Source organism: Coloeus monedula (genome assembly GCF_965178545.1).
Source record: "Coloeus monedula genome assembly, chromosome: 7".
Taxonomy (NCBI): domain Eukaryota; kingdom Metazoa; phylum Chordata; class Aves; order Passeriformes; family Corvidae; genus Coloeus; species Coloeus monedula.
Genome location: NC_138787.1, coordinates 13,568,610 through 13,589,908, shown reverse-complemented (window position 1 = coordinate 13,589,908; position 21,299 = coordinate 13,568,610). Strand labels below are relative to the sequence as shown.

Below are 21,299 nucleotides of genomic sequence, written 5' to 3'. Positions count from 1 at the left end.
AGAATTCCACTCAATCCACATATATCTATGTTAGATGTTTTTGTGTAGTGCTTGGGTATGTGCTGCTATATTACTGTGTTGTTGTGCCTATGAGAACTCAATAGCCTGGAGTAAATGAGGCAAGACTCCCAAGTGCACCCCGTAACTGAAAGATCAGAAGAAAATTCCGTAACTTCGATATGTGATACATGGGAATACTGGGGAAAGAGTTTTAACAAAAACTAATCTACATAAAAATCTTCAGAAACACAAACTGTCTGGGAAGAAGATAAAACTAACTAGAACCTGTCTATTATGAAATGTGTCAATAGCTATTTCTATAATATCTCTTTACATGATAGCACAGATTCCTTCTTCTCGTCCTTTTTTTCCATTGTGGTGAGTTGAATGAGCATTCCTCAGTCCAAGCAGCATAGAATTGTTGGTATTGTTTTGGAGACTCTTTGGAAACAAAAACTTAGAGCATTATCTGTTTTGTTTAGATACCTTTCATTACTCTTGAAGAAATGATTTCGATAATTCTGTAACTGATCTTGGTGTGAATGGTAGTAGTTACATTGCTCAATTGTTAATCCACTTAATGCCATAGATCAAGGCTGATTTTGGCCTTACTCAGTTCTATCCTCTCTCTTTCTCCTGTCTGCTTCAGGCTACACTTTCTGATCATTTATGCAAGATGGGACATAGGTGCTCCCTCATGTGAAAATCAGTCTCTCTGCTGTGTATAGGAACATGTGTGTGCACACAGCTGAAGAAAGCTGACATGGACCTTAAATCCCATAGTAGAAAGGGCCAAGGCTTGATTTCACCTTCCAAAATCTTTGGGAAGGAGCTGTTAGAAGAAAAGACAGTCACCACACATTGCTGCTAAGAAAAGCAAATGAACATGCTTCTTTGGAAACAACAAAATTTTATTACTTCACTTGGACTACAGTCAGGAGAGTACACCATTCTTGGAAAGATGTCAGGGAACATGTGAAGAAAAACTGCAAAATATTTGATTTAGGCACATTCAGCAGCACAGTGCCAAAATATTATGATGAGCAACTATGTACCAGGCAGCAAATGACTCAAAGGAAGAATGCTGCTTACCAGCTTCCCAGCCCAAAGGGAAATACACTGAAACTCCACTGATCCTACCTGACTCTCTCAGACTCTGAAACCAGAGTCCAAAGAAATAGTTACAGACCACAGTCAGACTGTTTCTATTTGTGCAGCTACCAATACTGGATGTGCTCATGCATACATATATATATTTTATAGAAAAGCAAATCTATTTACATATAAGGCCTCAATTACAGCATGAATGCTACTAATGTGTTGGCAGGCCATATAAACTAGATAAATTATCTGAAAGGTAGTTTTATTCTAGATGCATAGGCCAATAACTAAGAAAAAACAGTTCAAATTTACCCAAAGCTCTATGCTTTTACTTTCAGTGGAGTTTTGTCCCACATTCAACTTTTTAATTAAGTGGTATTGCATCAGAAATCGGTTCACTCCACATAGCATATATATATATATGTATATGTATATATATATATATATACATACACACATTTGCATTGGTGCATGTGTGATTCTGCAGCAAGCAACAAGTTGGAAGAGAATACAGCAGAACTGGGACTAATTCATCTTTCTTATGGGAGTGAACTCCATTTCCTGGATGAACTGTCTTGCCTCTTATTTGGAAAAGAAGTCTGAATTTGGCTACAGACTTGTAACAGAATACTGATGAATTCACTCCACCCATTTTTTTAAGCTTGACATTAAGGCAAACAAAATGTTATATTATTTCCGTATCTTTGCTTGAAAGAGCAATAAAGAGCAATAGTTTTAAACCTCTGTAGGACTAAAATTTTAAACATAGAAAAGAATGTGGCACAGAAGCTGTAAGAAATATTTTCACTAATTCTTTGCACATTTTGAATGAGCCTAATACCTTCTATGAAACATCTGCTCAGTATTTCACACTCAGCTGGTGATAAAAATACAAGTGACCAGGAAACACAGGGTCTCCTGTCTTAGTTTTGAGTATAAGATAAAACTTGTCTTCTCCCAATGCTCTTTATTTCCATATTTTTCTTTTTTGACAATAGAAGGCAGCAATTCAGTGTTCCCTGTTGTGGCAGTCTTCTCCAGATGAAGAGTGGAGCCACTGATAGCTTCACTTAGGTGGGATATAGCCAGGGGATTCCTCCTTGAGGCAGTAGTAGACAATCAGGAGACTCATGACCCAGTGATGTCCGGCCACAACCTCTTGGATGCGAGTGCCTCAATTAAGAGGGGTATTGGCAATGGCAAGGAGGAATATTTTTACTATGTGTTCTTTTGATATCGATGAGGTGTGGAACCACAGCAAAACAACAGGATTATAACAACATTCCTCATCAAAAGCCCCGTTAGAGTAATTCCACCTATGCTGATAACTTTCAGTTCAGGCTGTATGTGCATTGCAAGGACACACATCCAAATCACGTGTCCCCTAAAAACCTTTCCATTAAAGCAGCAAGTGCAATTAAGCCAGCTGTTTACAGAAAACTGCATATGCAAAGATGCACATCTGACTGGCAGATGTGAAGTCAAGAACACCTCCAAATCTCCTGTCAGCTCTTTTGGAGAGAGCTGGTGACAAGAGCAGTCACTGGGCAGTTTCACAATAGTGCACACGCGCATTGTCTGAGCTCCACAGCTGCTCGCTGACCGTTCCCGAGCGGCTCACCTCCCACAGGGCCAGCTTCAGCACCTCAGAGACTGTGGTCTTGACCTGGGCTTGGAACTTTTTGCTAATCAGAACATAGAGGATTGGGTTGAGGCAACTGTTGATGAAACCAAGGCCAGTGGAGAGTGGAATGCCATCCTGTAGTAAGTCATGCAAGTTTTCATCATGGTGAGCAGACAGCTCCACAATGCTGAATATATGATATGGTGTCCAGCAGACAAAAAAAGCTACAACTACAGCAATGATGGTCCAGAAAAGCCTGCTAGAAGTCAATACAGTTCTCCTCTTCACTTTGACAATCAGCAGTGAGTAGCAAATAACCATGGTCACTAAAGGAAAGAGGTAACCAAATGCAAGCCTCACCCAAATGAGAATGTGATGTGTCAGCAAAATAAGTTCTCTGTCATGCACATGGAAGTTGTTGTAGCAAATGGTGACATTGTTGAGAACCGTAGCTGTGTCTCTAAAGTATAAGGCAGGGCCACCAATAATTGCAGCTGACATCCAAATGATCCCACTCAGAACGAGGGTGTTCTTTACAGTCCTGTATTTGTAGGAAAAGACTGGGTGGACAAGGCGGATGTAGCGGTCAAGGCTGATGAATGTCAGGAAGAAAACACTGGCAAACATATTAAGTAGTGCAATGAATGAGTTCATTTTGCACAGCCACTTCCCAAAAGGCCAGTGGAAGCCCATTGCCACATATGTAATATAGAGGGGCAGGAAGAGAACAAAAATGAAATCTGCAACGGCCAGATTCAGGAACCAGAGTGTGGAAACAGATTTATCCCACTTAAAGCCCATAAACCAGATGACAATGGCATTACCTGGGACTCCCAGCAGAAATGCCACACTGTAAAAGAAAAGGGAAATGATATGGGCAACGCTGAGGGAGGACTGGGGTGACTCATCTTCCTCAGACAGATCGTAGAAATAAGAGTAGTTCTCAAAATCTTCAAATGTCATGTTGCAGAGTGGCTTTCTGGGGGAGAAAAGAAATGAAATGGTCAAAGGAGAAATGTTTTACTGCACTGTAAATAGTAAACTGCAATTCTTTCAAGTTCTTGGTCATAAACCACAAACATTGACTTAGTTTGGCATATCTATCACCTTTTATCTATCAGCTGCTAGCACAAAGCTCATGAAGAATTTTGGTCACAGGCATTTCAAGAAATGTTCCAATCAAAACAGTGCTGAAATCTCCAAGAACTGTTTTCCTTACATTAACTTCTTAACAGACAGCACAGAGCACAGTACCACTAATAAATTTCTAGGAGACTAGATTTTTGCTGAAGTATGATTTTGATATTCTTTTGTGGTCAGGTTTCATACTGTACTGCTCTGTTCCTATGTAAAGCAAGTTTTATGGGTTACATCTGCCTAAAATCAGAGGAGCATCAGACATCTATGTAGGGAAAAAAGTTCACTAAAAATGCCAGGAAGCCATCTTTTATAGAATTACACTCACCACCCCTTCCTCAAATTATAGTTAACAAAACAACAGACAGCAATTTCTCCAGCAGCTAAAAGTTCATGGGTTTATTCATCTCTTTCATGTATGTCTTTGTATAAAGAAATAATAATTTTCAGGCACATTTAAAGTATTGGATTTCCTTAACACAGCAAAGGATGTAGAGAAGAAAACATACAGAACATATTGCAGGGATAATACAACTATGGTATTCTTCCACTAGTGAGCTGAGAAAAAGGTAATAGATGAAAGAAAATAAAGCTTCCCATGAACATAAAACACACTGTAAGGGCATAAATGAAACTATTTGTGGGTCTTTTTTTTTTTTAAGACAGAATTACAGAATTTTCTTAGTTTTCTTCTCTCGCAAAAGCTCCTGGAACTTACAACATGATTTTTCACATAGAAATTTTTTCTGTGGGTGGGAGGGAAGGGGAGGGGGAGGGGAAAGTGGAATATAAACCAAAACTGAGGGAAGAAAAATTAATGGGAAAACAGACAGGAAACAGAGTTTGAACAACAGAAAGAAAAGCAGTCAGAAGTAATTTCACAGTATTATTTCACAGCGTTTATTTCGCAGTATAGACAAAGCTGCAGCACATCACAGGTGGCCACAATCAGACAAAAGTATCTGCAATGATCAAAACAATTATTCTGCTAAACTCTGTTATCATTTAAAGCTGAATTGTTTGGCTGGACTCAGCTGCACTGAAGACCTGTGCCTGAGAGCAGTCAATTAGCTGTACTATGAATTATCTTACCGCTAAACTTCGGAGTGCTATCTCCATTCCGAAACCAAAATTCAGCCCGCGCTTTTGGAGCTCGGCCCTGCATTCCTGTAATTCCATTAATTATAGCATGCTAAGGACAACAGGAGAGCAGCCTCCAGAGCACACTGCCTGCAGAACCACATCTGCAAACCTGTGCTCATGTACTTACTTACCTCTCCTCCAAAAAGTAGTTCGCTCAGTTTGAAAGGATTACTCGCACCAGTGAAGCTACGCATGTGCACACGCATTAACAGGATTAGACTTCTCATTTGTAGATGGATAGACAAGGAAGGAAAAAAAGGTTGTGTAACTTTATATCTCTTGATTAAAAAAATGTGTATTAAGAGTCAGCACAGCCTGTTCTGTCAAGAGGCTGTGATAGCATTTGTGATTTACATCAGGCTGAAGGAATGTTATTTGGTTTGCTGTCCTGATAAATGATACTTATTGGCCTGCATTTATGTAATTACATGCCCCTTGGGGGTGGATTCTGCATCAAATACCGCTGCCACCCATCTGAGTAATTTTTTCAAACAGCTTAACAGCTGCTGAGAGAAGAGTATAAACATGAAGCAGTCCCACTAACATCTGGAACATTACATTTGGACAGTCAGGTTAATAACTGGATCTTTAAGGTTTGCCCATACAAAAAACTATCCCTTCAAATCAAATTTATGCAACTAAACAAAAAAATTTCCAACTATAATGACAATGATAAAGATTTGCCTACTGTCCAACAACGTTAATTTTATATTTAACATTTCAAAGATGACGTATAGCAGGAGAAAAAACACATACCTAAATAAATGCCAAATATTTCCCAAGCCTCCTGTAGTTTAAAACTCCATTGAAAGAGCACACCTTTAGAATGCAATTATTTTTCCAAGCTTATATTTTTCCTCATCTCTAACTCTAGTCTTCAATGCCATGACTCTTTAGCAGTGGGAGTAAAAAAGCAGGAGGAACATTGCTTACCACTGCTCAAAGTGCACAGATGCTGAAATTAGATTCTATGGCAAGGGCTCAGCAAAGACTGCCAATTACATTTGCAAAGCCCAGAAACTCTTACTTCTGACATTGACATATAGGAAGCACTTCTATAGAAGGACTCACGGTGTTAAGCCCTGTCCTGAAAAAAGATAAGCAGTAAGAGATTGTCAGTGGAGTTACACCAGTTTACATCAATGAGGACACAGATTTTCTCCATTAACCATAATTCATCCGAGATGTTTCTCTGTGGTCTTGAAACACACTGTCTCTTCATACATGGCTCTGGAATTAATAAATTTGCAGAGTCAGAACTGTCTTGCAGTTCAAGACTGACTTACCAGGATATGCAGCCCAATAAGTATCATTTATCAGGACAGCAAACCAAAGGTCTTGTGAAGAAATCTAATTGTATTCATTACTCTGACATTAATTTCCTGTGTGATCTTTGACAAATGGCTTACTTTCCAAGCTGGAGAAATTCTCATTAACTTGTTTGCAGACTGAGGCTCAGTAGAAAAAACAATACTTTCAGACAGCAGTTTCTGCTTGGCTTTTAGGCAACTGCTAGAAAGGGTAAGGGAGGTTTGGGACAGTTCATTGGCTCAGCGTCTGCTGGTCTGGGGAGCCAGTGCGTAGAAAACATTTTTCAATAAACAGGAAAGTGTGGTTAGAGGCCTGCCAATAAGCCTTGGTAGCAGCCACAGGTTAAAGAACAGTGTTCTATTGCTTATGGATTAATATAACTAAGTTTAGACTTCATCCTGTCCTTTTTTTAAAGTTTTATTTTAAATAGTAAACACTCTGTGCAAAGTGTATGCTCAGCATTTGCTTGAGGAGTCCATTCCTGTTCTCTGAGCCACAAGCAGCTCTGAAAACTGAGACTCCTTGATTCAGTTGCTTAATTATGAAAATAATTGACCAGGAGGTTTCATTTCCTGTCCTCTTCTGTAAAACAGAAGTTAATTACTAAATGACTTTATAGGAATATCACACGATGGTACTTGGTGCTTTTAGATCCTGGGACAGAAAGCAGAATTGTCAAGAAATACAGATCATCAGGAAATATTTCTAAAATACAAAGCCACAGAACTGCTAGGAAGAGACTTCACAACGTGTTGAATAAACTGTCTTTCTCTGAATTTCAGCAGGGAATTACAGACTTGGATCTCAGCTGACATATTCATAGCTTTCTACTAAAAGTACCTAGAGTTTGTATCCTCTGCCACTATTATAGTTAAGCTATAATGACAACTTGGGCAAACTATTGCATCTGCCTAAAATAGAACAGCTCTTGCAACACTAAGAATGGCCTTACAGTTGTGACATGGGACCAGTACTTTGGAATCTATTCATGGCTATGCCACATACATCCTGCTTGACCAGGGGAAGTCGTTCACCCTCTCCACACCTCAGCCCTGAGGTCAGCGGAACAGCTTTGGAATTAAATTACATTGGGTTTTCAGTCTAAAATAGAAGAAAACAAAAAAAAAAGGTACAATTTCCGCCCCCACTTCACTTGAAGCAAAATCCTCCTGGGGGTTCAAAGTTCCCTGGGCACCACACAAGTTAGGACCTAACTGAATTACACTGGCGGTCTATACCACATATTCAGGCTCAGCCCACACAACCCCTCTCTCTCACATTTGGTCCTTACTACTTTTGAATTTTACAGAAAGGTCAAAGGGAAGAGTTTATTCATTGTCTATGTTAGTTAAAAGTTAACACAAGTATTTGAGTGGTAGTCCCCAAAACTATTTTTTCAGTGTGATAAATAGTGTTTAGAGCCTCTGGCCAGCTAAATTGGTTTCAGAGGTCACAGTAGTGGGTCCTGACTTAACAGGAAAATCATGGTTTGGAGAGTTGGCTGTCTCAACTGTTCACTTCATAGAGGGAAGATATTACAAAAACCCTCTTATCAATGTCTTTTTGAACAACTGTGAGCACATCATATTCCATGCATATTATCTGTGGCTAATGGAAAGCTTATTTGATTGCATCACTTCAACTTCTGTCATTTGCAAGAGTCAAAAGTTGGAGAACAACTAGTTTCACAAAAGGTCACCTAAAGCCTCCTTGTCATACTGTGTGTCAGCAAGTTTGTCCAGGTATTGAATTCAGTCGAAAGACCTCATAATTTTTTCTTGGAACTTTTGAGCTGACAAATTTCGAATATATCTATCTTCAAAAACATGAACATGAAATTCACCTGGCAGTTTATCTGTAAAGTTCAAAACTTAGAAGGCTGAGCAAATTTGCTAGAGGTACATATGTATTTCTGGCAAGCGTTTTACAAAGACATAGGATAGATTCTAAACCACACAAGGAATACTGATGAAATTACAGACTGTCACGGACTCATATTTCTCCCTCAAAAGGACAAAGCCAAGATAACCACTTGGCCCAAAGCAGAAACATTCCTATAGCAGGAGGTGCCTGATACACTCATACTACAAAATGAAATCCTAGCTATGCTACAGTTTAAGCCTAACGTTGGCCCTGCAGGCAAAGCTACTAGGCAACAAGCATTTTAAGCTATAATACACAAAGGCAGAATCAAGGCTTGTGTCTATGTTTTCTCTTTCACAGACATGCACACAAACAACTGTCTTTTGACTATCCTTTTAATGGTCATTAGATATATGGTAACCTAATTACTTCATATGTCATCCTGAATTCAGCAACTGGAACAGGTCACAACAGATAAGACATGAGACTGGAAACCTTTTCAAGCCACAATATAGATGTATTTGTTCTAGCAGATAAGAAAGGAATGCAAATAACAATCATTCTCCATCATGTCTCTCAGTGAAGCAGTGTTAGAAATGTGTTTGCAAGGTACTGGCTAGACATCTCCGAAAACTGAGGCCAAAACCAACTTTCTTCGAGCAAGGCCAAACATGACCCTGTTAGTCATAACACACCGCCTCATCTGCGGTATTGAAGTCATTTGACCAGATAATAGCCTGGTAACATTTTACAGTGTGAGTGTTACAGCAGGATTAACAAACCCATATAGCACAGACTCAGTCAATATCGGTAAAGCTGTGATTTCAGACCACCAGTTTTGCTGACACAGAAATGTGAAACAAAAAATGGAAAATCCAACTCTATATCTAAATAAGGCTGCTGTAGTAGGAAAAGTATCACAGTAGTTCTGGCCTGAATATAAAATATCTTCTAGACAACAGCTGCAATGGAGCAGTGTACCATTTCCACAGTCAGGTACCTGATAAATGTCTGCAACCAGCAGCTGCATACCACCAAAGCTGATTTATTTTCTTGCTGATCCCAAGCACCAAGTCTTCCATTCCCAAAGACGACAAAGAAACTCAGATGTCCCAGAATATGCACTGGGGAAGGGGAGGGGGCACTTGGTAACTCCATAGTTAGCACTTGTTTCTGCTCTTATTCCCTTCTGTTAATACAGCTAAAAATAAAAAAATATTTTTTAATATTCCTTTGGAACATAAAGTGTTGCTGTAGCCACTGCAAATCACGTAACCACAAAAATTGTCCATCAGAGTCAGAAAAATAACTGGTCATATCTGTGAAACACTTAAAAGTAGCACCATTTTTAGAGAAAAAATTCTAATATTCTTAAAAAAAAAAAAAAAAAAAGACATTTAGCTAAACATTGCCACTTGAGACTCAAAAATTGTCTTATGCACTGTATGTGTCAGCACTGCCAAAGTATTTACATAACCAGTCATAATGCTTCAGTATTCATAACCCTTACTGAAATGAGGTTCAAGTGAGAAGTATCATCAGTCTGGTTTACAGACGAGAATGCTGAGAGTGACCTACAGGAAGTCTCTGATCAAACCAAGTGCTAAATCTGGAGTCCCTGCCTAGTGGTTCAACCACAGTCCTATCCTCCTTTCTTAACTTAGCACTGTCCCTTCTCTCATGGTGAAGAAACCGCGGCTTCACCTCTGGGAGACCTTCCCCTTCCTGAAGGGAGGCTCCCTTCTGTGCCAGGATATCCATTGTGGTGAAGGAAGACAGAGCTTACCTGAGCAGCCCTTAGGGCTTCCGATCTGTTTTCTCTGCACGGAAGAGAAAAGCAACCTGGATTTCCACCATTTGCTTGTCATAGCAACTGCCCTGTGTCTGCAGTCCCCGGACATACCTCAGAGCCATTAAGCATGGCTCTCAGATGACAGAGCCCAGCAGGTACACCATATATCCTATTGGCTGTGAGGTAACACACTCATCAAGTATTGTTCTGTGGAAGCTTCACGTGTTTTCTATTCCTCCTCAAAGGCCAGCAGTATTTTCTTTGGCTACAAGCCACCATGATAACTACATACCTAGAGCAACGGAGATACCCGATTAAAAAAATTTAAGTGCCTCAGCTTCGCAGTGACTGGATTGATGGGATAATGAATGTTTGCGTTTCTAATTAATTACAGCGTTTTCAGGTTTTCATGCAAAAATTACTTGGAATTTTTACTTTGCAACTGTTTCATATATTTGTGATGAAAGAATATTTTGACTAGGATTCATGTGATCATTACATGATAATGCAGCTCTGAGCATGTTCTTTCAAATGGTTGTACTGCTTCAACAAACAAATGCTTTAATCACAACTCCCTCCTAACAAAAAGTAGCAAAGTGAGAGCAGAGGATACAGAGTAAATGCAGATTTTTTTCTGCAGTTGCCTCAGCAGACTAAGGCCAACTAAACATAAGTTAGACAACAGCCATTCTAAAGGTATTGCAAGGCAACACCAGGTCATTACAGAAAAAATTCGAAGTAACACTCTCTCCAGCAAGATACAAAATACCTATCGAATAACAGATAAAAAATAGATTACAATCTGCTATATTTACACTCCTTTTAACAAGAAGAGTTAAGAAATAACGGCAGAGAAAACTAGCACCACAACTCATTCCTCTACTATGCCTTCTTACACCCTATTCAATTTCACAGATTAATTTCCTAGTCACTTATTACTGTATGCTTGGTTGTGTACTGCCCTCTAAATTGATCTCTGTTTTCCTAGGTTTATTCTACTCCTCATTAGTACACACCAGCAGCTTCTTCTAGCATAAATGTAATATTGCTATGCTTATATTACTCTTGACACATACTCTTGCATGGGTATATCAGAAGATGCAATTCCAAAATACTTCTAGTACATATTTTATCAGCTGGAATGTTTCAGATAGCATACTTTAGTATGTCCTCACAGTTAATATACTAGGATCACTGTGTACAGTAGATTAAGGGCGTCAACTTCTGTATCAGTGTTATTCTAATATTCCTACTCATACAAAGGTAACTATTTTTTAATGTTAAGATCAAGTCTATACTAAGTACTGCCTTTTTTCCTGCAAAACTGAAAAATTCAAATTGTTAAACAGTTTCAGAAGGACTGGATATTCATCTAGCTCCCTAACACGGTATGGGGAACACTCCCTAGTGCTGAGAGGAGTAGATGGCATCTATGATTAAGGTGTTAAATTAGGAGCTTGGAAATACTGGTTTTACAGGCTTCCCATATTACCTTTGCAAATCACTTCTCTCTTGACTCTGCCAGATATGGTGTAACACCATCAGTTAACATTACTCAGGTTTCTTAAAAGGGCAATTGTTCTTAACATTTCCAAAATATCTCATTAAAAGGATGTGGGGCTGAAGCTCATTAAAAGGGCATCACTAGAAAGAAGAGATGGGAGTTTAGAAAGTGGAATTACATCGACTGTACAGGACTTACTACTCCTTACTACTGACATCACTTTCCTTCTCTCCTCTAGAAGGCCTCAGAAGGGAATGAAAATTGTGTGCCAGGCTCACACTTGCTGAAAGAAGCAAGTATCTTATGTTGGGAAAGTACCCACAGGCCCTAGTCTTTGAGATCAAAACCTCACTAGATCTAGGCACTATAAGCACATAATGAAAGACAGTTCCTGCCTTGTTTATAATTAAACAGAATAAAGAGATATAAGAAGAGTAGGGAAAGGAAGAGACATTTCTTGCCCAAAGCCAAACAGTAAATTTGAAGGGAGAGTTGAAAGCAGAATTCAGAACTTGCCAAAAGAATAAACAGGCAAGTATCTTCTGTGGGTAGAGGGAGAAGATGCTGGTTCTTAGTACTTGTGCCTTGTGATTCTTGAAATACATTCTTCAAGGAGTATCAAAAAGGGACAAGAGAGCCTGGGTAGAAGAAGAGAAGTAGGAGAATGCTACAAACTTTTTGCCTGCTAATGTCCCTGGCAAGAACTGAAGACTTCTACAGTGCTGCCCTTTGCAGATAACCCTTGCAAGCAAACCTAACTTGCAGCAATGGGTTTTGTCAGCTTCCCTCTGAACCCAGTAATGAAAAATTATTGTATCTGTAGCAGGTTTGTTCAGCTCCTCTGAAGAATCATAGCAAAATGGTGGGCCAGGTATAAGAGAGCTGCAACAATTCAGCAGAAATTCCCTTTGGAAAAAAGCTGCCATGGGCTAATACACTCCTGCTTTAAGGTCCTCAACCTCTGGAACACACTGAAGATACAAAGAGCACAGAAGCAGCTGAACTCCCCCAGAAGTATTATATGCCACCTCTGAGGACACAACTTCTTTTTTTTGCCTCAGGAGCCTCAAGCACACCATAAAAGCAAAAGCAAGTGTGAGAGAGCTCACCTCCGCATGATGGCATCTCCCCTTCTAGAACCAATGTCTCTTGGACACTGCCTACCCCAGCCACAGCAATCCCTTTCTTCTACTAAGAGGCCATGTGAAACTGTTCCTTACAGTCGACTCTCTTGAGCAAAGGCAGCCACAACAGAGCCCTGCACTGTTGTGAAACTGCTAGCTTTAGACTGAATGAACACAAATTAAACCATTATCAGAAACAATGAGTGCAAATTAGCCAGACAACCAGCCACCACAGTAAGAGAGACAGCTGAACTGCTGGCACTTTCCATGAGACAAAATAAATAAATAAGCAAATAATAAGACCATTCAATAGATTACAATCCCCATGAAACCTAGCTGCTGCTTAGTGCTTGGAACAGCAGAGTTACTAATACAATATTAATATCTAATAACAAATGACAAAGTTCAAGTGTCTCTTAAAAAACACAAGGAGAAGAAAATTCCTTAAGGCAACTGGCTTTATTAGGAAACAGATATAATTTTTCCTCTTGAATCAATTTATCAGAAATAAACACAAATCTAAGCATTTCAGAAGTTGTTCATTAGGTTGTCAGCAGAAAAAGAAATTCTTAAAAGAAAGAATGTATAATGTACAGTACACAGAAATTGCATTATTTTGATCAACACTTTTCCTCTGCCCTCACCCATGCAGTAAAAATGTGTAATCAGATCCTGCATAGGAATCCTTTTACAGATCTTCCCTGACTTATGATCCTTTTCCACAAAAGCAATTAGAGAATCCAAACCAGAGTCAAATAACTTCCACTGTGCCACACTCAAAGAGATTCTCAGTTCAACAGAAGTGGACTCCAGTGTCACTCATAGCACATAAAAAATCCCTAGGGTTGAAGTAAACTTGACAGGACCTCTACCCTGTCTGCCTGGCAAAAGTTGCTGATAGTGTTTTAAATTTGGCCAGAAGTTGCAGTGACATTAAACAAAAGTAAATTGGGTTGTCAAAATATTTGCATTCCCCAGTTCAGCTGTGGCAGAACAATAATATGATAACAGTGAAAGATGATAATGAAAGTAAGCTATCATAAGTAAATTAATCTTGAAATCAGTTTCTACATCTGCTCTGACAAACTACTTTACCTTGACATACCCTTACTCAATCTCTTGTCCTTAACTAAGAATTAGTAAGCATTTTATATTATTCAGTGATACAATTTTATTCAGCTGTGTTTTAACTCACAGACAACGTTCAATGCATATATGTCCTGTAAGTCCACAAAACCAGGTCTGGGATATTGTTTGGCTTGCAAGATCACATTTAGAAAGACAACAGATGACAATGACACTGTTATCACTAAGTGGGAATAGGAGGTGGAATCTATTCCTGTCTCATTGTGTGGTAGTACACAAGGCTTCAAATCTTATTGTCACTTCTAGGAAACACGTTCCAATACACTTAATGAAAGGCAGATCCATATCCTACCTTATTCCACAACAGTTAGGGAAAACACACACACTTTCCAGCTGAGATCACAGAAACCTTATTTAATTCTGCGGAACTGTAATTCTTCAGAACTACTTTGTTGATCTGCTATGTAAGTTGAAATGATTTCCAGTTTCTGTTCTAGAATCTGTTCAGATCAGAACTGATGTATTTTTAACTAATAATACTGGAAATTGCTATAGCTATAGAAGACACACTATCCCTAAGCAAATAAAAAAAATAAAACCAACACATAGGGGACACGGAAGGGCGAGAGAGATTTAAGCCAAGGTCACTTACCATTCTTTGACAGGATACAACTCCCTGAAGTGTGTGTTAACATACTCAAATGTAATTAAAAATTAAATTAATGCACACTTTCATATCTTTTCTTGGTGCTGGGTTGATTCAAAGTAATCTGTAAAATGAGTATTGCATTCTTTCTTCCAATAAACTCTTTTAGCCAGTATATGCTATAGCACCCTACAGCATCTGCCTGCAAGTGTTGTTGCAGCTGTAGAGACACATTATTTAGAAGGTAAGGGAGAGAAAGATTTTAAGTATAAGAGAGTTTGACCTACCTTGCTTAGTTCTTTGAAACAAAAGGCACTGTAAATCAGGGATGTGAGCTCTGTAGCAGAAGGAAGAATGAAATGATCTGCAGAGTTCAGAGTGACTTCAGTGTGATTCCAGCTGCTTCACTTGGCTACTGCCTTCCTTCTAATAAAGCTGCAGAATGATATAACACCGTGTTTGTTTTCAGCTGAGGAAGTTGTTTCCAACTTCCCTTGGTTTTCTAGACCCATTTTTGAAATATTGCCATGCTGTATAATCCCAGTATTTCACCAAAAATAAATGTTAGACATGTGAATGAATCCTTTTGGTCAGTGTCCAAGCAAGCAACAGATGTGGTGGCTGATGAATGGAAAGAGACCTTACAGTTGTGGGCTGCTTTTTGTTCTGCAGAGAAGAGGTTGAACAGTATTTCTTTGTAAGCACTCTGGTTTATAGAAAATAATGTTGAATGAGCTGAAAGATGTTTAAAAAGTCACACTGAAAGCATCATTCTGTAACTTGTACAGTGTGATACATTCATTCGGTATTTAGGAATAGTAGATTAATCTCCTTTTGTGTGTAAAAGTGAAGTAAGCTCCTCAAAACACTAATTAGTGACTCTGTCAGAGTGTATAAAATTGGTCAGTGATTTGAACTGGATTTTAGGTGACTGGGCCCAATTCCCAGTTCTGTAAAGAGCCTGATGAGTTTTTGTGGCCAGGCCTCACGATCTCCATGTTGCTCAATTTCTCAGTCAGTAAAATGTAAATATTATTCCACTAGTATCTACCTTCCATAGCTTACCTGACTCTAATGGTACCACACTCATCATATAATTTAAAATCAATTAAGCATCTGTCAGTCTACCTTGCCAGTGGAAGCAATAATCTAACAGTGGTACTCCTCTGCCACTAATGCAAAACACGGAACGTTCCACACTGATTGAATCTAGTCAAGACCAAATTTTCCAGATATCAAATGTATTGATTCCAGTGAAAAATTAGAAAGAAGAAACTCCAACAAACCATTCAACCATCAAAAAAACAAAAAAAACCCAAAAAAAACCCCAAAAAAACCCCACAGAAAAGTGAAGTGCTTAGGGATTTCAGCATTTGGTTAGCAAGGCTATCAGCTCTTAAGCAAATCGGTTTAGGTTCACAGACCACAGATCTCTTGAGAGGAACCAAAAACTCCTTCTAGCAAAACTAGTCTTCTTTATCTTTCCTCCATGACAGTTCTTGTTCTGCCAATATAACCTCAAACACTGAAAGTGTTTAAAGTTATACATGTACATTGTACATGAGTGGGAAAGCCTCTAATTCCATGAAAGGAGGATGGGGATTAAGCACAGACCCCCTGGACCACGATGAAAGGACAGGGGAGCAGGATTTCTGTGAATATACGGAGACAAAGTGGGTTGCCTGAGGAAAGCACCTCACTTGTTTATTTCTTACATTTTAAAGATTACCTGTTTTCTCTAGGTAACTGATTGGTGAATCTTCACTAATAAAAGCTCTTAACAGTAGTTATCTTCTTTTGTAAGATAACTGTAACCCCTTTTGCTGAGGGTTTTTTTTTTGCCTATAATGGCACGTGAGTCTGTCTCTCTAGGTACTTTGCTAAATCTAGTTATTGTAAGGCAGTTAATTTAAAGGTTTGCGCAGTACTATTTCAGCAGGACAAAAGAGGAAATTACTGGGTAGATAACTCCCAGACATGATCCACAAAGAAAGGTAAAAACCCCAGCAAACAGTCACAATTTGCCAAATGCTCTTCACTTTCTCGGTGAGCATTCTGGAGAGTGCAAAGGATTCTTGCAGTTTGGGGTAGTGAGGAAGTGTCCTTAAGGAGCTGTTTCCTTCACCATTAACTAAAACAGATTTCTGACTACTTTAACATATACTGGAGTTGATACCTCAGCTCTTCCATCCTTCAGAACCAAGGGAGGATTAAACCCCACAAAGCAATTTTCCTCACCCTTCCTAACCACTGCACCAAATATAAAATAAAAATGCTAAGGGCCCAGAAGTCATTTTGCAGAGGAAAGTTTTCATAGGAAATGATACTTTCCTTTCAAGAATAGCAGATTTAAAATAATTTTCTACCTCTCTGTCCTACCTACATTTGCTCCTTTTCCCTTGAAAAGGACTTTTGCTTTGATGAGCAATTACCCAATTTGCACAGTATAACCAGCATAGTAACATACCTGAGGGGGGGAAAAAAGAGAACAGAATTTTACAGACAAAATCGCATTCCGTCTGAAAGGATTCACTTCTACTTGTTTTCTGTTTAGATCTAAATACAGCATTTAAATCACATGTAGTTTTGATTAACCACAGTGGAAATCTTAAATCCCTGAAAAATGTAAGTTTAGGCTCTAAATCTTTCACTGTTTTAGTTCTTTCTATGCTCAGACATAGTGAAACTGGAATGGTGAGTCATAAATTACATGGCTTTTTAATACACACTTTTGTGCAACCCATTAACCATTGACATAATTTGAGTGTGATCTTTTCAGGTAATTTTGTGAAAGTTACATGCTTGGAAGAAAATTAGTGAGTAAAAAAATACCTTGTTTACTTTCATGTCTTCTCCTTCCTCTATCTGGAAGTTATATTTTATTTTGCCATGTTATTTGTGCTTTTTCAACAGGGTAAGTAATCAAAGTCTTGGAATTTTTACTCTACATTAAGTATGGCAATATGCCAGACAGCTCTAAAGAGGGACATGTGTTCATGAACATACAGTACACGTGGAGCTTGCAAAGCAGAGAAATACTACTTTAAACCTGATGGAAAAAGAACAAAAGGGAGGATTTACATACAGATAATAGACATTGGGTCATCCAGTAGCGAATAAACTGGATCTATTGAAAAGCAAGATAACTTTAAAAAGCACTTCTGATTCTTTGGGGACTTTTTAACCCTATAAAACAAAACAAAAGCAGAGGATGTATGGAAAAAAATACACAGGGGAAAAATTTTCAGAAATGCTTTACTAGTATTAACCAAAGCACAAATTACAAAGCAATAAAAAAGCCAAAAGTAACTTTTAATATATCTGGATTGCCAATTGCCTGATTGTTCTGACAATTATACCCACCGGATCTTATAAAGTTGCCTATTAGTATGTGCAGATAATCTCAGCACTAATCAACATCCCATCAATGTTCACTAATTCAGTTAAATTGTATAAAACACGAATTTGCAAATTAGGTCAAACAAAAGACATTAAGTTTTTCTCAGGGTTAATTTAAGCTGAACAACGCAAGAAAGCAACTACTTGCTGTTGTTTACAGTTCAGTCTTTTTTTTTAGAAAAGTAATTCTTCACTGTTCCTTTGTCCTCACTGTTTGAATACCTCATCGACTAAAATCCACTCTGGAAATACGGAGTTTAACTACCTGACAATCAGGAAAAGGGTAATTTCCTCCCTTGCTGTGAAACTAATGGCTATTCATGCCTATCCTTTAGGTAAAGCTGTAATGTTTACTTGTGGCTTAACTACCCACTGTATACCAGAGTCAGCAACTATGACAAAATTCTCCAGCGACACATTTGAACAAACCACCCAATGAAGGAAGGTTTGGCTCATTTAGGAAGGTCCACACCTCCTTCTATGCTGGTATTAACAATCTGAAAGATTTTCATGTATAACACATTGAAGAAATTCAGCAATTCTGCGGAAGGTAAAATCCTTCCCCCATTACTTTAGTTGGGTCAAAACACACAAGCATATAAGTGAATTGCTATGCATGTATATATGGATGGTATATACATACCAGTTCAAGCTTCAGCACTTCATGTAACTCCTGCAAACACAGTCAGCAGTGTTACATTCTATGAAATAATGAACATTAGAGAATAATTTATTATAGTATATATTTATCATGTGATGTATGTATTATATATTATTATATAATGTATATAATGTATTATTATATAATGTATTTTTACGTGATACCTGGGAAAAAATAGTATTAGAAATACTCTTTGTCCTCCATAGATTTTGGTTTTATATGTGCATTTTTTCTCATTTTCCACAAATAAGTACTATTTTCTACATAATTTTCAGACCACAGGTATTCAAATTCTATATTCCTATGACAATAAAATAAGAGATTATACCTGCCACTCACATAACACTTGAAATCCATGGAATCTTCAGAGGGTGTCTTGACAACCAAATTTCTGATATATGTCATTGAGTACTAAAGACTATATTAATTGAATAGCTAACCAGCCAACTTGACAACAGTATTTTTCCATTTTAGCCAAAATGCTGTCTCCTCCCATGGAAAGGAATGTCAGTGTTTGGAAAAATGATTTCAGAGAGATCTACAGAGATTAGAGACACAAAAATGAGGCTATGCAAACTATAGTTGTTTCACTATGTATTTCACAAAATATTTTCATATCTTCAGTACTGTATACAGATTAACCAACTTGCATTTTTCACCTCACATAAATTACCTGGAACTACAGAGTTACCTAGACAGGTCTGAGGGGTGAAGCCAGAATTTCCTGCACCTTGGACTGAGTCAGATATCTCAAAATCTGCCCAAAGCCTAGCCAGTCTAGGTTCAAAGAAACCCACAGCAGACAGATGAACCTTAGCCACACTTCTTCAGGATTTAGGCTGCCTCCACCCACTCAGGATGCAAGTCACAGTGTAATTGCTTACACCCATTCTTACAACAAACAGAGATCTTATTTTCCACTTAAAGTGCAAAGACTGAAGATTCAGTTATCCATCTTTTATATAATATGCCTTTGCATTAAACCCCGAAATCCATTGTTCAAATAGGATTACATTATGATGCTACCATGGGCAAAACTCCTGACCCAAAAGGTGCTTAAATTTCACAGGTGCTTAAATTTCAGAGGTGCTTAAATTTCTGCAGTCAGCTATTAACAATTCACAGCCAAGTTGTTCAAGACTGTTATGATGAATAACAATGCATAAATCAAGCAGATTTGCATGAAGGAGACAATCACCAGTTCCACTCCCTCACTATTCTACAGCCTTGGCTACCATGTTCACTGAGACACAGCTGGTCTTAAACACAAACAAAATGGAGACAGGGAGACTGAAAAGGATTCCAATTCCCTGCAAAAGACACAGAGCAAAATTGAGTGTTGATACAAAATTTGGGACAGTTCCCTGAAAATACATGCTAATAGTCAGGGTGCCTATACAGGACTCACATGTGATCAAGCAAGGTTGTTGCTTTGCATCATAAATACTCAAAATCTTAACTAAGAGAAACACCTGTGCATGTGTGGAATTGTAGAGCCTGCTGGTTACTCTTTACAATACTTGATCAGCCATTGATATTCCTTAGGAATTATGAACATGCTAAGCTTTTAAATTGGACAGTAGTTCCCTGCAAGAGGAATGGTTCCTGAACACCAAGTGCAAAGCTGATGCAAATCAAATCTAAATCAAACTCCATCACCTACAGATGTTCTGAGCATGTTCTGAGGTGTTCTGGTTTTGGTGGTTTCAGTACATACTAACTTGTATTTTTAAAGTTGCTTTTTATAGTCACCTACATTTGTCAGACGATTTTTCTGTTAGTGGATGTAAACATGTTTTGTGAAACAGGTGACCTTGATGCCACAAGGATTTAAGTTCTTCATCCATAGAAATGAATGTGAGACAGGGAGAACCAGTGCAAGTTTCTGCCTACTGCTCTGTATTTGTCCTCTCTGATAACAAAGTTTTACTTCTAAATCCTACCCAGCTCTCAGCCTCTAATGAGTTGGGAGCTGATAAATCTCTATAAACCTGCTACTTGTGATAGAGACAAAGCAAATCATTTGATGCTCTGAAAAACACTTTGCTAGTTAAGGGCTCAGTGCATAAGTCAACCTTAACTCTTTCATCACCTTCAATACAAGCAAAACTAGCATCACCTCTAATAAATCAGCAATGGGCTCAATGGATGAGACATAGGAAAGCAGTCGGAACACAGAGACAACTAAAAGGCCCAATATTTATTTGTCCATTCTAGTTCTAATCCTTAAGCTCTGTCAAGACATGCAAAGGTTAATTTTAAATCCTCCTTGCTTTGCAATCTATTTTTTAAGAAGACTATGTCACCCAAATTAAGCACTCAGCATGAACTTCTGCATAGAATTTACATGAATATAGAGATTAGATTTAGCATTTTATGTAAAGGATACTTAAGTTGCTATTTGTCTTTTCAAGACAAATAGGCTCCCTTCTTTAAGAGAAGAGCAGTTTGTGGAGAAGGGAACAGTCACTCCCCCATTTCAGGTTGAGAGACTAGGCAAAGGGAAATTACATTAATTGTATGTACCAGGGATGCAAACCAGAAATTGAACTCCAATTACTTCAGTATTAAAAACAGACAATCTAACAACATAGAATAAATCAGAAAAAGAGAGAGGCTAAACTCTGATCCAAAGTAATAGTATGTGAAATGCTGAAGAAACACAAATCAAATGAAAGGCTTTTTGTTTAAATGTTCTTTTTCTCCCTTTTAAATTTTTTCTATGAAAAACTGTTTTCAAACTGTAACAAAAAGAGACTTCTTTCAAAGGATGATGTTTTTGCTTATCAGCATTCCTAGCCTAAAATTAAGTTTTGTCTTTGGGAAGGACCCAGAACTTTTCTTGTTTAACTTCCTGCCTGCTTCCTGAATAGGATAAAGAAATCTGTCTTGAAATTATTCCCATGGT

The 21,299-nt window shown here is 38.2% G+C and overlaps 1 protein-coding gene across 1 annotated transcript; it reads right to left on the bottom strand.

Annotated features, from left to right (window-relative positions):
• Positions 1-1,829: 1,829 nt before the first annotated feature.
• Positions 1,830-14,737, bottom strand: CMKLR2 (chemerin chemokine-like receptor 2). The gene is made up of 2 exons (XM_082284966.1): positions 14,619-14,737; positions 1,830-3,704 (listed from the first exon to the last, which is right to left on the bottom strand). Exon 2 carries the CDS (start codon positions 3,686-3,688, stop codon positions 2,642-2,644), a length of 1,047 nt encoding a protein of 348 aa, XP_082141092.1. The 5' UTR covers positions 3,689-3,704; positions 14,619-14,737; the 3' UTR covers positions 1,830-2,641.
• Between the last annotated feature and the right edge of the window lie 6,562 nt (positions 14,738-21,299).